The sequence below is a fragment of the Oncorhynchus mykiss genome, chromosome 14 (genome assembly GCF_013265735.2).
Source record: "Oncorhynchus mykiss isolate Arlee chromosome 14, USDA_OmykA_1.1, whole genome shotgun sequence".
In the NCBI taxonomy this organism is placed as follows: Eukaryota; Metazoa; Chordata; class Actinopteri; order Salmoniformes; family Salmonidae; genus Oncorhynchus; species Oncorhynchus mykiss.
Genome location: NC_048578.1, coordinates 33,565,037 through 33,582,771, shown reverse-complemented (window position 1 = coordinate 33,582,771; position 17,735 = coordinate 33,565,037). Strand labels below are relative to the sequence as shown.

Here is a 17,735-nt window from a genome sequence, read left to right as displayed (position 1 = left end):
TATATAGCTGCAGTAGAAGGTATTGATGTACAACTTAAACTGCAGTATAATAGTATAATAGTATATAGCTGCAGTAGATGGTATCGATGTACAACTTAAACTGCAGTATAATAGTATAATAGTATATAACTGCAGTAGAAGGTATCGATGTACAACTTAAACTGCAGTATAATAGTATAATAGTATATAGCTGCAGTAGAAGGTATCGATGTACAACTTAAACTGCAGTATAATAGTATAATAGTATATAACTGCAGTATAATAGTATAATAGTATATAACTGCAGTAGAAGGTATCGATGTACAACTTAAACTGCAGTATAATAGTATAATAGTATATAGCTGCAGTAGAAGGTATTGATGTACAACTTAAACTGCAGTATAATAGTATAATAGTATATAGCTGCAGTATAATAGTATAATAGTATATAGCTGGAGTAGAAGGTATTGATGTACAACTTAAACTGCAGTATAATAGTATAATAGTATATAACTGCAGTAGAAGGTATCGATGTACAACTTAAACTGCAGTATAATAGTATAATAGTATATAGCTGCAGTAGAAGGTATCGATGTACAACTTAAACTGCAGTATAATAGTATAATAGTATATAACTGCAGTATAATAGTATAATAGTATATAACTGCAGTAGAAGGTATCGATGTACAACTTAAACTGCAGTATAATAGTATAATAGTATATAGCTGCAGTAGAAGGTATTGATGTACAACTTAAACTGCAGTATAATAGTATAATAGTATATAGCTGCAGTAGATGGTATCGATGTACAACTTAAACTGCAGTATAATAGTATAATAGTATATAACTGCAGTAGAAGGTATCGATGTACAACTTAAACTGCAGTATAATAGTATAATAGTATATAGCTGCAGTAGAAGGTATCGATGTACAACTTAAACTGCAGTATAATAGTATAATAGTATATAACTGCAGTATAATAGTATAATAGTATATAACTGCAGTAGAAGGTATCGATGTACAACTTAAACTGCAGTATAATAGTATAATAGTATATAGCTGCAGTAGAAGGTATTGATGTACAACTTAAACTGCAGTATAATAGTATAATAGTATATAGCTGCAGTAGAAGGTATTGATGTACAACTTAAACTGCAGTATAATAGTATAATAGTATATAGCTGCAGTAGAAGGTATCGATGTACAACTTAAACTGCAGGATAATAGTATAATAGTATATAACTGCAGTATAATAGTATAATAGTATATAGCTGGAGTAGAAGGTATTGATGTACAACTTAAACTGCAGTATAATAGTATAATAGTATATAACTGCAGTATAATAGTATAATAGTATATAGCTGCAGTAGAAGGTATCGATGTACAACTTAAACTGCAGTATAATAGTATAATAGTATATAACTGCAGTAGAAGATATCGATGTACAACTTAAACTGCAGGATAATAGTATAATAGTATATAACTGCAGTATAATAGTATAATAGTATATAACTGCAGTAGAAGGTATCGATGTACAACTTAAACTGCAGTATAATAGTATAATAGTATATAACTGCAGTAGAAGGTATCGATGTACAACTTAAACTGCAGTATAATAGTATAATAGTATATAGCTGCAGTAGAAGGTATTGATGTACAACTTAAACTGCAGTATAATAGTATAATAGTATATAGCTGCAGTAGAAGGTATCGATGTACAACTTAAACTGCAGTATAATAGTATAATAGTATATAACTGCAGTAGAAGGTATCGATGTACAACTTAAACTGCAGTATAATAGTATAATAGTATATAGCTGCAGTAGAAGGTATCGATGTACAACTTAAACTGCAGTATAATAGTATAATAGTATATAACTGCAGTATAATAGTATAATAGTATATAACTGCAGTAGAAGGTATCGATGTACAACTTAAACTGCAGTGTAATAGTATAATAGTATATAGCTGCAGTAGAAGGTATTGATGTACAACTTAAACTGCAGTATAATAGTATAATAGTATATAGCTGCAGTAGAAGGTATTGATGTACAACTTAAACTGCAGTATAATAGTATAATAGTATATAGCTGCAGTAGAAGGTATCGATGTACAACTTAAACTGCAGGATAATAGTATAATAGTATATAACTGCAGTATAATAGTATAATAGTATATAGCTGGAGTAGAAGGTATTGATGTACAACTTAAACTGCAGTATAATAGTATAATAGTATATAACTGCAGTATAATAGTATAATAGTATATAGCTGCAGTAGAAGGTATCGATGTACAACTTAAACTGCAGTATAATAGTATAATAGTATATAACTGCAGTAGAAGATATCGATGTACAACTTAAACTGCAGGATAATAGTATAATAGTATATAACTGCAGTATAATAGTATAATAGTATATAACTGCAGTAGAAGGTATCGATGTACAACTTAAACTGCAGTATAATAGTATAATAGTATATAACTGCAGTAGAAGGTATCGATGTACAACTTAAACTGCAGTATAATAGTATAATAGTATATAGCTGGAGTAGAAGTTATCAATGTACAACTTAAACTGCAGTATAATAGTATAATAGTATATAACTGCAGTATAATAGTATAATATTATATAGCTGCAGTAGAAGGTATCGATGTACAACTTAAACTGCAGGATAATAGTATAATAGTATATAGCTGCAGTATAATAGTATAATAGTATATAGCTGCAGTAGAAGGTATCGATGTACAACTTAAACTGCAGTATAATAGTATAATAGTATATAGCTGCAGTAGAAGGTATCGATGTACAACTTAAACTGCAGTATAATAGTATAATAGTATATAACTGCAGTATAATAGTATAATAGTATATAGCTGCAGTAGAAGGTATCGATGTACAACTTAAACTGCAGTATAATAGTATAATAGTATATAACTGCAGTATAATAGTATAATATTATATAGCTGCAGTAGAAGGTATCGATGTACAACTTAAACTGCAGTATAATAGTATAATAGTATATAGCTGCAGTAGAAGGTATTGATGTACAACTTAAACTGCAGTATAATAGTATAATAGTATATAGCTGCAGTAGAAGGTATCGATGTACAACTTAAACTGCAGTATAATAGTATAATAGTATATAACTGCAGTAGAAGGTATCGATGTACAACTTAAACTGCAGTATAATAGTATAATAGTATATAGCTGCAGTAGAAGGTATCGATGTACAACTTAAACTGCAGTATAATAGTATAATAGTATATAACTGCAGTATAATAGTATAATAGTATATAACTGCAGTAGAAGGTATCGATGTACAACTTAAACTGCAGTATAATAGTATAATAGTATATAGCTGCAGTAGAAGGTATTGATGTACAACTTAAACTGCAGTATAATAGTATAATAGTATATAGCTGCAGTAGAAGGTATCGATGTACAACTTAAACTGCAGGATAATAGTATAATAGTATATAACTGCAGTATAATAGTATAATAGTATATAGCTGCAGTAGAAGGTATTGATGTACAACTTAAACTGCAGTATAATAGTATAATAGTATATAACTGCAGTATAATAGTATAATAGTATATAGCTGCAGTAGAAGGTATCGATGTACAACTTAAACTGCAGTATAATAGTATAATAGTATATAACTGCAGTAGAAGATATCGATGTACAACTTAAACTGCAGGATAATAGTATAATAGTATATAACTGCAGTATAATAGTATAATAGTATATAACTGCAGTAGAAGGTATCGATGTACAACTTAAACTGCAGTATAATAGTATAATAGTATATAACTGCAGTAGAAGGTATCGATGTACAACTTAAACTGCAGTATAATAGTATAATAGTATATAGCTGCAGTAGAAGGTATCGATGTACAACTTAAACTGCAGGATAATAGTATAATAGTATATAACTGCATTATAATAGTATAATAGTATATAGCTGCAGTAGAAGGTATCGATGTACAACTTAAACTGCAGTATAATAGTATAATAGTATATAACTGCAGTATAATAGTATAATATTATATAGCTGCAGTAGAAGGTATCGATGTACAACTTAAACTGCAGGATAATAGTATAATAGTATATAACTGCAGTATAATAGTATAATAGTATATAGCTGGAGTAGAAGGTGTTGATGTACAACTTAAACTGCAGTATAATAGTATAATAATATATAACTGCAGTAGAAGGTATCGATGTACAACTTAAACTGCAGTATAATAGTATAATAGTATATAGCTGCAGTAGAAGGTATTGATGTACAACTTAAACTGCAGTATAATAGTATATAGCTGCAGTAGAAGGTATCGATGTACAACTTAAACTGCAGTATAATAGTATAATAGTATATAACTGCAGTATAATAGTATAATAGTATATAGCTGGAGTAGAAGGTATCGATGTACAACTTAAACTGCAGTATAATAGTATAATAGTATATAGCTGCAGTAGAAGGTATCGATGTACAACTTAAACTGCAGTATAATAGTATAATAGTATATAGCTGCAGTAGAAGGTATCGATGTACAACTTAAACTGCAGTATAATAGTATAATAGTATATAACTGCATTATAATAGTATAATAGTATATAACTGCAGTAGAAGGTATCGATGTACAACTTAAACTGCAGGATAATAGTATAATAGTATATAACTGCAGTATAATAGTATAATAGTATATAACTGCAGTATAATAGTATAATAGTATATAGCTGGAGTAGAAGATATTGATGTACAACTTAAACTGCAGTATAATAGTATAATAGTATATAACTGCAGTAGAAGGTATCGATGTACAACTTAAACTGCAGTATAATAGTATAATAGTATATAACTGCAGTAGAAGGTATCGATGTACAACTTAAACTGCAGTATAATAGTATAATAGTATATAACTGCAGTATAATAGTATAATAGTATATAGCTGCAGTAGAAGGTATCGATGTACAACTTAAACTGCAGTATAATAGTATAATAGTATATAACTGCAGTATAATAGTATAATATTATATAGCTGCAGTAGAAGGTATCGATGTACAACTTAAACTGCAGGATAATAGTATAATAGTATATAACTGCAGTATAATAGTATAATAGTATATAGCTGCAGTAGAAGGTATCGATGTACAACTTAAACTGCAGGATAATAGTATAATAGTATATAACTGCAGTATAATAGTATAATAGTATATAGCTGCAGTAGAAGGTATCGATGTACAACTTAAACTGCAGTATAATAGTATATAGCTGCAGTGGCAGGAATACATACGTATGTAGGATCTTAATTTGTTACAGCAGGAAAATAATCCTGCAGCAACAGGAAATGTGAGTTATTATGTGGATTATAATTAATGTAGATAGCCAATATGAGGGTTTGCGCTCAGGCTAGAATGAAAGGTGGCCGGTGCATTGGAGAGAAAATATCTGTAGAGTTCAAAAACCATGTGAAGGATTAACCCAATGAGGCATAATTATGTTAACCATAATTATCTCAACCTCCTTGGGTTATTCCTTCACATGGTTTGGAGCGTGAGTACTTGTTTTTATAATTCATGGACATTTTTCTAGGTGTTGACACATGCTGTGTTAGGATAAATCAAGTCTGACATTTTAAAGAGGAAATTACAAATCTTAGATGGCTAGAATTTGCATTTCCTGCTCCGCAGGAACATTCTCTGCTCAACAGAGGGATCAAATGAAGATAGTAGACCTGCAGTGCAGAGAGGCAGGTGCCCGAGCACACATAGAACATTATGATTCATTACTTAGTCTGTATTCCATTCACACAACCCAAAATCAATTATTTACCCTACAACCTGTGTAGCTGGATGTGGGAGGGTTTAAATTAGACCAGCTGTCTGCTACTCTGTTACACCGGAGGAATGACAGTAGATTTAGGCTCACCTCCAGTATCTATAAGGCTACTCTACTACACCGGAGGAATGACAGTAGATTTAGGCTCACCTCCAGTATCTATAAGGCTACTCTACTACACCGGAGGAATGACAGTAGATTTAGGCTCACCTCCAGTATCTATAAGGCTACTCTACTACACCGGAGGAATGACAGTAGATTTAGGCTCACCTCCAGTATCTATAAGGCTACTCTACTACACCGGAGGAATGACAGTAGATTTAGGCTCACCTCCAGTATCTATAAGGCTACTCTACTACACCGGAGGAATGACAGTAGATTTAGGCTCACCTCCAGTATCTATAAGGCTACTCTACTACACCGGAGGAATGACAGTAGATTTAGGCTCACCTCCAGTATCTATAAGGCTACTCTACTACACCGGAGGAATGACAGTAGATTTAGGCTCACCTCCAGTATCTATAAGGCTACTCTACTACACCGGAGGAATGACAGTAGATTTAGGCTCACCTCCAGTATCTATAAGGCTACTCTACTACACCGGAGGAATGACAGTAGATTTAGGCTCACCTCCAGTATCTATAAGGCTACTCTACTACACCGGAGGAATGACAGTAGATTTAGGCTCACCTCCAGTATCTATAAGGCTACTCTACTACACCGGAGGAATGACAGTAGATTTAGGCTCACCTCCAGTATCTATAAGGCTACTCTACTACACCGGAGGAATGACAGTAGATTTAGGCTCACCTCCAGTATCTATAAGGCTACTCTACTACACCGGAGGAATGACAGTAGATTTAGGCTCACCTCCAGTATCTATAAGGCTACTCTACTACACCGGAGGAATGACAGTAGATTTAGGCTCACCTCCAGTATCTATAAGGCTACTCTACTACACCGGAGGAATGACAGTAGATTTAGGCTCACCTCCAGTATCTATAAGGCTACTCTACTACACCGGAGGAATGACAGTAGATTTAGGCTCACCTCCAGTATCTATAAGGCTACTCTACTACACCGGAGGAATGACAGTAGATTTAGGCTCACCTCCAGTATCTATAAGGCTACTCTACTACACCGGAGGAATGACAGTAGATTTAGGCTCACCTCCAGTATCTATAAGGCTACTCTACTACACCGGAGGAATGACAGTAGATTTAGGCTCACCTCCAGTATCTATAAGGCTACTCTACTACACCGGAGGAATGACAGTAGATTTAGGCTCACCTCCAGTATCTATAAGGCTACTCTACTACACCGGAGGAATGACAGTAGATTTAGGCTCACCTCCAGTATCTATAAGGCTACTCTACTACACCGGAGGAATGACAGTAGATTTAGGCTCACCTCCAGTATCTATAAGGCTACTCTACTACACCGGAGGAATGACAGTAGATTTAGGCTCACCTCCAGTATCTATAAGGCTACTCTACTACACCGGAGGAATGACAGTAGATTTAGGCTCACCTCCAGTATCTATAAGGCTACTCTACTACACCGGAGGAATGACAGTAGATTTAGGCTCACCTCCAGTATCTATAAGGCTACTCTACTACACCGGAGGAATGACAGTAGATTTAGGCTCACCTCCAGTATCTATAAGGCTACTCTACTACACCGGAGGAATGACAGTAGATTTAGGCTCACCTCCAGTATCTATAAGGCTACTCTACTACACCGGAGGAATGACAGTAGATTTAGGCTCACCTCCAGTATCTATAAGGCTACTCTACTACACCGGAGGAATGACAGTAGATTTAGGCTCACCTCCAGTATCTATAAGGCTACTCTACTACACCGGAGGAATGACAGTAGATTTAGGCTCACCTCCAGTATCTATAAGGCTACTCTACTACACCGGAGGAATGACAGTAGATTTAGGCTCACCTCCAGTATCTATAAGGCTACTCTACTACACCGGAGGAATGACAGTAGATTTAGGCTCACCTCCAGTATCTATAAGGCTACTCTACTACACCGGAGGAATGACAGTAGATTTAGGCTCACCTCCAGTATCTATAAGGCTACTCTACTACACCGGAGGAATGACAGTAGATTTAGGCTCACCTCCAGTATCTATAAGGCTACTCTACTACACCGGAGGAATGACAGTAGATTTAGGCTCACCTCCAGTATCTATAAGGCTACTCTACTACACCGGAGGAATGACAGTAGATTTAGGCTCACCTCCAGTATCTATAAGGCTACTCTACTACACCGGAGGAATGACAGTAGATTTAGGCTCACCTCCAGTATCTATAAGGCTACTCTACTACACCGGAGGAATGACAGTAGATTTAGGCTCACCTCCAGTATCTATAAGGCTACTCTGTTACACCGGAGGAATGACAGTAGATTTAGGCTCACCTCCAGTATCTATAAGGCTACTCTACTACACCGGAGGAATGACAGTAGATTTAGGCTCACCTCCAGTATCTATAAGGCTACTCTACTACACCGGAGGAATGACAGTAGATTTAGGCTCACCTCCAGTATCTATAAGGCTACTCTACTACACCGGAGGAATGACAGTAGATTTAGGCTCACCTCCAGTATCTATAAGGCTACTCTACTACACCGGAGGAATGACAGTAGATTTAGGCTCACCTCCAGTATCTATATTAGGTTGCTCTTTTTTATTATTTCTTAAAAGCGAGTAATGTGTTATTACGTGTTATAAGCACATATAAGCATTTATAATGTGTTATTAAGCACATGTAAGCAATTATAATGTGTTATTACGTGTTATAAGCACATATAAGCATTTATAATGTGTTATTAAGCACATGTAAGCATTTATAATGTGTTATTAAGCACATGTAAGCAATTATAATGTGTAAGTATCTGTTATAAGCACATATAAGCAGATAATGTGTAAGTATCTGTTATAAGCACATATAAGCATTTATAATGTGTAAGTATCTGTTATAAGCACATATAAGCAGATAATGTGTAAGTATCTGTTATAAGCACATATAAGCATTTATAATGTGTAAGTATCTGTTATAAGCACATATAAGCAGATAATGTGTAAGTATCTGTTATAAGCACATATAAGCAGTATAATGTGTTACTAAAATCTTCCTACTTAACTGTTTTATACCCTTTATATAGTGGAGGGGAGGGGAGGGAGGGGGTTGTGGGTGGGGGGTCGAACACAGGGAATGTTGTTAACATAGAATTAGAAGAATAGAACTCAGTCTAATTCTATGGTTGCTATGCTAACCTGTGTTTTCTCTGTTTCAGATTGGCTACTGGAACGAGTACCAGCGATTAGTAAATGTGTTAGAACAACAGGTGGTCGCCAACGAGTCTTCTTCTGTGGAAAACCGAACGATTGTGGTCACTACTATTATGGTACACTTTCCATGGCAACTTTGAAATGTGTTCACCACAACGTATTCTGCCAGTCAGGGCCGCGAGCGGCAGTGTTGATGCCTAACCGGTTGATACAGTCTGTCCTGGGCTGGGCTGGGCAGAACCACATCTTTTTTGTGTTTGCTTTGCATCCACTCACTACACGTTGAAACAGTCGATCCCTCTGTAAGGAGAAGAGAGTGTTTCAACTGTATCCCTGTGGGTGTCAAAGCATTTAGAATTCTCATACTTCAGTGGCCTGTCGTAGCAGTGACATCACAATATTGGTATTATATGATACATGAGTAAGTGGGTAAATGGTTGAGTTGTGACTCCATCTAATAGAAAACACATACAAACCAACATTCGCCATTCGTACGTAAGTAGAACCTGTCTTGTCTGTCCTCATCAAGTAAATGGTTCAATGACAATCTGGGATAGGAAGATGAGGAGGAAATTGTGATGATTGTGGTGATGATACTGCAATGGATTCTCAAAGACAAACCAAAATAAAACACATTTGAGGGAGGATAAAAATTATAATGTCATTTTTGTTTTTTTTTATCTATTTTGTTTGGTTCCTCTGAGGGCTGGTTATGTGTACAGCCTCCAGTGAGTTGCTTTGGAAGGAAGGAGAGAGTTGTGCTTAGATTTCCTGGCTGCAGTGTTGACTGCAATGGGAATTATTCCATTCACGCTAATATTTTACCATATACTTTCCCTGCCCTGAATGCAAAAAAAATCAGGGGGCTGTCAATGTCAGCTGTCGTAATGACCTTGTGCTATAGACAACCTTTGAATAGTAAAGGAACACTCATGAAAGGTCTCTCTCTCTCTCTCTCTCTCTCTCTCTCTCTGTCTGTGTCTCTCTCTCTCTCTTTCTCTGTCTGTGTCTCTCTCTCTCTGTTTGTGTCTCTCTCTCTGTCTGTGTCTCTCTCTCGGTTTGTGTCTTTCTCTCTCTGTCTGTGTCTCTCTCTCTCTGTCTGTCTCTCTCTCTCTGCCTGTTTGTGTCTGTCTGTCTGTCTGTCTGTCTGTCTCTCTCCCTCCCTCCCTCTCTCTCTCCCTCTCCCTCTCTCTCTCTCTCTCTAAAAAGGAAGAATTACATGAAATCTGTATTCTGAAACATCTCTCTCCCTCTCTCTCTCTAAAAAGGAAGCATTTAAAGGCTTCAGTATGGATAACAGCATCAGTGGATAAACACTATGTTAACTCTGGGTGGGGGTCATTTACAATAGAGCAAGGGTGAAGAGGAGTTAGGTTCAGCACAGAACAAACAAGCCATTGCCTCGCCACTTGCAACCCTCTAATTATGTGTTGTCTCAAATGGTGTCGTCGGTTCTGTGTGAGCAGCAGCTCTTCTTTTGTTGGGTAATGAAACCATAACATTAAGCTAGCTGCACCACCACCAGTGGTTGTAGGGTAATAATGAAACCATAGCAACAAGCTAGCTGCACCACCACCAGTGGTTGTAGGGTAATAATGAAACCATAGCAACAAGCTAGCTGCACCACCACCAGTGGTTTTAGGGTAATGATAAAACCATAGCAACAAGCTAGCTGCACCACCACCAGTGGTTGTAGGGTAATAATGAAACCATAGCAACAAGCTAGCTGCACCACCACCAGTGGTTTTAGGGTAATGATAAAACCATAGCAACAAGCTAGCTGCACCACCACCAGTGGTTGTAGGGTAATAATGAAACCATAGCAACAAGCTAGCTGCACCACCACCAGTGGTTTTAGGGTAATGATAAAACCATAGCAACAAGCTAGCTGCACCACCACCAGTGGTTGTAGGGTAATAATGAAACCATAGCAACAAGCTAGCTGCACCACCACCAGTGGTTTTAGGGTAATAATGAAACCATAGCAACAAGCTAGCTGCACCACCACCAGTGGTTTTAGGGTAATAATGAAACCATAGCAACAAGCTAGCTGCACCACCACCAGTGGTTGTAGGGTAATAATGAAACCATAGCAACAAGCTAGCTGCACCACCACCAGTGGTTTTAGGGTAATGATAAAACCATAGCAACAAGCTAGCTGCACCACCACCAGTGGTTGTAGGGTAATAATGAAACCATAGCAACAAGCTAGCTGCACCACCACCAGTGGTTTTAGGGTAATGATAAAACCATAGCAACAAGCTAGCTGCACCACCACCAGTGGTTGTAGGGTAATAATGAAACCATAGCAACAAGCTAGCTGCACCACCACCAGTGGTTTTAGGGTAATAATGAAACCATAGCAACAAGCTAGCTGCACCACCACCAGTGGTTTTAGGGTAATGATAAAACCATAGCAACAAGCTCGCTGCACCACCACCAGTGGTTGTAGGGTAATAATGAAACCATAGCAACAAGCTAGCTGCACCACCACCAGTGGTTTTAGGGTAATGATAAAACCATAGCAACAAGCTAGCTGCACCACCACCAGTGTTTGTAGGGTAATGATTAAACCATAGCAACAAGCTAGCTGCACCACCACCAGTGTTTGTAGGGTAATGATAAAAACCAGAGCAACAAGCTAGCTGTACCACCACCAGTGTTTGTAGGGTAATGATAAAACCATAGCAACAAGCTAGCTGCACCACCACCAGTGTTTGTAGAGTAATGATGAAACCATAGCAACAAGCTAGCTGCACCACCACCAGTGGTTGTAGGGTAATGATGAAACCATAGCAACAAGCTAGCTGTACCACCACCAGTGGTTTTAGGGTAGTGATGAAACCATAGCAACAAGCTAGCTATACCACCACCAGTGGTTGTATGGTAATGATGAAACCATAGCAACAATCTAGCTGTACCACCACCAGTGGTTGTAGGGTAATGATGAAACCATAGCAACAAGCTAGCTGTACCACCACCAGTGTTTGTAGGGTAATGATGAAACCATAGCAACAAGCTAGCTGTACCACCACCAGTGTTTGTAGGGTAATGATGAAACCAGAGCAACAAGCTAGCTGTACCACCACCAGTGTTTGTAGGGTAATGATGAAACCATAGCAACAAGCTAGCTGTACCACCACCAGTGTTTGTAGGGTAATGATGAAACCATAGCAACAAGCTAGCTGTACCACCACCAGTGGTTGTACGGTAATGATGAAACCATAGCAACAACCTAGCTGTACCACCACCAGTGGTTGTAGGGTAATGATGAAACCATAGCAACAAGCTAGCTGTACCACCACCAGTGTTTGTAGGGTAATGATGAAACCATAGCAACAAGCTAGCTGCACCACCACCAGTGTTTGTAGGGTAATGATGAAACCATAGCAACAAGCTAGCTGCACCACCACCAGTGTTTGTAGGGTAATGATGAAACCATAGCAACAAGCTAGCTGCACCACCACTCGTGCTTTTAGGGTAATGATGAAACCATAGCAACAAGCTAGCTGTACCACCACCAGTGTTTGTAGGGTAATGATGAAACCATAGCAACAAGCTAGCTGCACCACCACCAGTGCTTTTAGGGTAATGATGAAACCATAGCAACAAGCTAGCTGCACCACCACCAGTGTTTGTAGGGTAATGATGAAACCATAGCAACAAGCTAGCTGCACCACCACCAGTGCTTTTAGGGTAATGATGAAACCATAGCAACAAGCTAGCTGTACCACCACCAGTGTTTGTAGGGTAATGATGAAACCATAGCAACAAGCTAGCTGCACCACCACCAGTGCTTTTAGGGTAATGATGAAACCATAGCAACAAGCTAGCTGTACCACCACCAGTGTTTGTAGGGTAATGATGAAACCATAGCAACAAGCTAGCTGCACCACCACCAGTGCTTTTAGGGTAATGATTAAACCATAGCAACAAGCTAGCTGCACCACCACCAGTGTTTGTAGGGTAATGATGAAACCATAGCAACAAGCTAGCTGCACCACCACCAGTGCTTTTAGGGTAATGATGAAACCATAGCAACAAGCTAGCTGCACCACCACCAGTGTTTGTAGGGTAATGATGAAACCATAGCAACAAGCTAGCTGCACCACCACCAGTGGTTGAAAATGGAGGGGAGAAAAGCACCTCGTCCAGGTGGTGTTTTAAATATGTATTTATTAACTTTCAAGGTCATTTTTAATTTGAGTTTTGGGATTAGAATGAAAATGTCTCCCTTTTGTTTGAGTTTTTTGGAATGATTCTTATTAAAGCCTTCTCCCTTTGCACATTGATTGATGAAACGTGCTTGTTGATGATTATGTTGAGATAATAATACAGCAACACTTCCTGAACCGAGTCACGGCCGTTTACTTTATGAACCTCCACCCCCATCCCCACTCTGAGCTAACTCACACCCAGCCTACCAATACACCCAGCCTACCAATACACCCAGCATACCAATACACCCAGCCTACCAATACACCCAGCCTACCAATACACCCAGCCTACCAATACACCCAGCATACCAATACACCCAGCCTACCAATACACCCAGCCTACCAATACACCCAGCATACCAATACACCCAGCCTACCAATACACCCAGCCTACCAATACACCCAGCATACCAATACACCCAGCCTACCAATACACCCAGCCTACCAATACACCCAGCCTACCAATACACCCAGCATACCAATACACCCAGCCTACCAATACACCCAGCCTACCAATACACCCAGCCTACCAATACACCCAGCCTACCAATACACCCAGCATACCAATACACCCAGCCTACCAATACACCCAGCATACCAATACACCCAGCCTACCAATACACCCAGCCTACCAATACACCCAGCCGACCAATACACCCAGCCTACCAATACACCCAGCCTACCAATACACCCAGCCTACCAATACACCCAGTCTACCAAAACACCCAGCCTACCAATACACCCAGCACACCAATACACCCAGCCTACCAATACACACAGCCTACCAACACACCCAGCCTACCAATACACCAAGTCTACCAAAACACCCAGCCTACCAATACACCCAGCACACCAATACACCCAGCCTACCAATACACCCAGCCTACCAATACACCCAGCCTACCAACACACCCAGCCTACCAATACACCCAGCCTACCAATACCCCTAGCCTACAATACACCCAGCCTACCAATACACCCAGCCTACCAATACACCCAGCATACCAATACACCCAGCCTACCAATACACCCAGCCTACCAATACACCCAGCATACCAATACACCCAGCCTACCAATACACCCAGCCTACCAATACACCCAGCATACCAATACACCCAGCATACCAATACACCCAGCCTACCAATACACCCAGCCTACCAATAGACCCAGCATACCAATACACCCAGCCTACCAATACACCCAGCCTACCAATACACCCAGCATACCAATACACCCAGCCTACCAATACACCCAGCACACCAATACGCCCAGCCTACCAATACACCCAGCCTACCAATACACCCAGCATACCAATACACCCAGCCTACCAATACACCCAGCCTACCAATACACCCAGCCTACCAATACACCTAGCCTACCAATACACCCAGCATACCAATACACCCAGCCTACCAATACACCCAGCCTACCAATACACCCAGCCTACCAATACACCCAGCATTTGTTGAAGACCACATATCTCTAATTAAGGCATATTGTAGCCTCAGCCAGACACTGTGAGAAGGTCCTCTTGGATTGTTAGTTTGTCACACACGCAGACACACACAGACAAATGCACACACAACGGTTCGCCAAGGCCGAGAGACAGGATGCTGGGTGAATTAGGGCTGGGGGTCCGCTGGCCACCACAGCTTGGTAAAACAACTACCTGGCTGGTCATCCTGCTGTTATCAACATGTATTGCAATGCATCTGTGGTGTGTCATCTGCACATGCATGCCTGCATGAGACTGCTGCTTGATGCTGCTTCCTGGTTTGGGATTGTGTGTGTGGGGGAGGGGGGGGTGGTGTGTGAGCACGTGTGTGTGAATAAACCAGCGTGTGATCTGACTATTAACAGGAAGCCCCTTATGTGATGTACAAGAAACACCAGATGAATCTGGAGGGGAATGACAGATATGAAGGCTACTGTGTCGATTTAGCTGCCGAAATTGCAAAACATGTGGGGATAAGATACAAACTGTCAGTAGTAGCAGACGGGAAGTACGGTGCGCGGGATCCAGACACCAAGACGTGGAACGGGATGGTGGGGGAACTGGTCTATGGGGTGAGTGGAGTCAGTCTCTCAGTCTCTCACTGATGTTCATTGTTACTTCACCAAATGATGCGTCCCAAATAGCACTGTATTCCCTATATAGTGCACTACTAATGACCAGGATCCATAGGGCTCTATATAGTACACTACTAATGACCAGGATCCATAGGGCTCTATATAGTACACTACTAATGACCAGGATCCATAGGGCTCTATATAGTGCACAATCTTTTGTGAATAGAGTTACATTTGGGACGCAACATTTGTTTAAACATTTACTACCAGCAGTTGAAAGAGAAAAGGTATGTCTTATTAACAATGTGATTATGTTACAGTGTTTTAGTCTTTGATTATGTTACAGTGTTTTAGTCTTTGATTATGTTACATAAAGTACAACTGGTGCTCTGATGTAGGTTTGGGCCCCTTGTCTCTGATGTAGGTTTGTTTCCTTGTCTCTGATGTAGGTTTGGGCCCCTTGTCTCTGATGTAGGTTTGGGCCCCTTGTCTCTGATGTAGGATTGGGCCCCTTGTCTCTGATGTAGGTTTGGGCCCCTTGTCTCTGATGTAGGTTTGGGCCCCTTGTCTCTGATGTAGGTTTGTTTCCTTGTCTCTGATGTAGGTTTGGGCCCCCTTGTCTCTGATGTAGGTTTGGGCCCCTTGTCTCTGATGTAGGTTTGGGCCCCTTGTCTCTGATGTAGGTTTGGGCCCCTTGTCTCTGATTTAGGTTTGGGCCCCTTGTCTCTGATGTAGGTTTGGGCTCCTTGTCTCTGATTTAGGTTTGGCCCCCTTGTCATTAATGTAGGTTTGGGCCCCCTTGTCTTTCATGTAGGTTTGGGCCCCTTGTCTCTGATGTAGGTTTGGGCCCCTTGTCTCTGATGTAGGTTTGGGCCTGTGTTCACTGTGGTCTAAAAGGCTAAACTGATCTTAAACCAGCACTCCTACTCTGAGAAGCTTTCTGAATACAGGCTCTGACCTCTCACCTCAGTATCTTCTGGTGTGCTCAGTCCCACTTTTACATTTCTCACTAGTCCCCGTTAAATGCCTCAAACCCTCCAAAACGATTCCCCTTTACTCCCGCCCCTCCGAGGGGACGATGGAGGAGCAGGGCCGAGGGCTGTATATAAAATGGATGAGGGTTAGGTTTCCTCATCTGTTCAATTCTACCACCATCAGCCGGGAGAGATTGCCTACATCTCAAATGGTACTCTGTTCCCTACGTAGTGCACTACTTTTGAAAGGAGCCCTGTGGGTAGTGCACTACTTTTGAAAGGAGCCCTGTGGGTAGTGCACTATATAGGGAATGGAGTGCCATTTGGGATGTAGTCATTTCCTGGTTTAGCTCGCTAGCGCTGGGAAATTATCCTCTGAATGAGAAACGTTCACACACAGACACACACACACACACACACACACACACACACACACACACACACACACACACACACACACACACACACACACACACACACACTCTCATCAGATGGAGAAAGAACACCCGGCCCGAGATCACCATCCACCCGTCTGTCCATCCACTGTGTGTCAGTCTGGTTATTTATGTCTGTCATCATCCACCGTGTCTCAGTGTGGTTATTTATGTCTGTCATCATCCACCGTGTCTCAGTGTGGTTATTTATGTCTGTCATCATCCACTGTGTGTCAGTGAGGTTATTTATCTCCGTCATCATCCACTGTGTCTCAGTCTGGTTATTTATGTCTGTCATCATCCACTGTGTCTCAGTCTGGTTATTTATGTCTGTCATCATCCACTGTGTCTCAGTGTGGTTATTTATCTCTGTCATCATCCACTGTGTGTCAGTGAGGTTATTTATCTCCGTCATCATCCACTGTGTCTCAGTCTGGTTATTTATGTCTGTCCATCCACTGTGTGTCAGTGTGGTAATTTATAAATTGAGAGTCTAATGATTGAGTTAAATTTGGGTGACCTTCTGACCAGTTAACTAATGCTGTCTTAGTTGTGTTTCAAAGGTCATCCCTGAAGCAGCTCTGAAACATTTTCTTTATGGCTGAGTATTCTCTTCTCTATTGATTGACCGTTACCATGGACACCGTTAGGATTAAGAGGTTATGTTGTAGCTCTGCTCATTGTGTTATATTGGTGTATATCCCCACCGTTTGACCCTTCTCTCCTCATGTTGCTTTATCACGTTTTTCTTCTTCTACACAGTTGTTGTTGTTGTTGTATTTGTTGATGTTGTAGAAACACAATGGGTTAACACCTGTCCTTCATGAGTCACTGCCTGGAAACCAACGCTGTTGTTCGATTGGTTCATTGCGTTGTATGCTACACCCAAGCTGCAGCAGTAACTTGTGTCTGAATA

At 39.9% G+C, this 17,735-nt stretch overlaps 1 protein-coding gene across 3 annotated transcripts in view; it reads left to right on the top strand.

Moving 5' to 3' along the window:
- LOC110487786 (glutamate receptor 3) overlaps positions 1–17,735 on the top strand; it is a 254,309-nt gene that overhangs the window by 170,637 nt on the left and 65,937 nt on the right. For all 3 annotated transcript variants that reach the window (XM_036943367.1, XM_036943366.1, XM_036943368.1), the window contains exons 9-10: positions 9,130–9,240; positions 15,202–15,408. In XM_036943367.1, the coding sequence (XP_036799262.1) occupies positions 9,130–9,240; positions 15,202–15,408 (318 nt within the window). The remainder of the gene's footprint in view (positions 1–9,129; positions 9,241–15,201; positions 15,409–17,735) is intronic.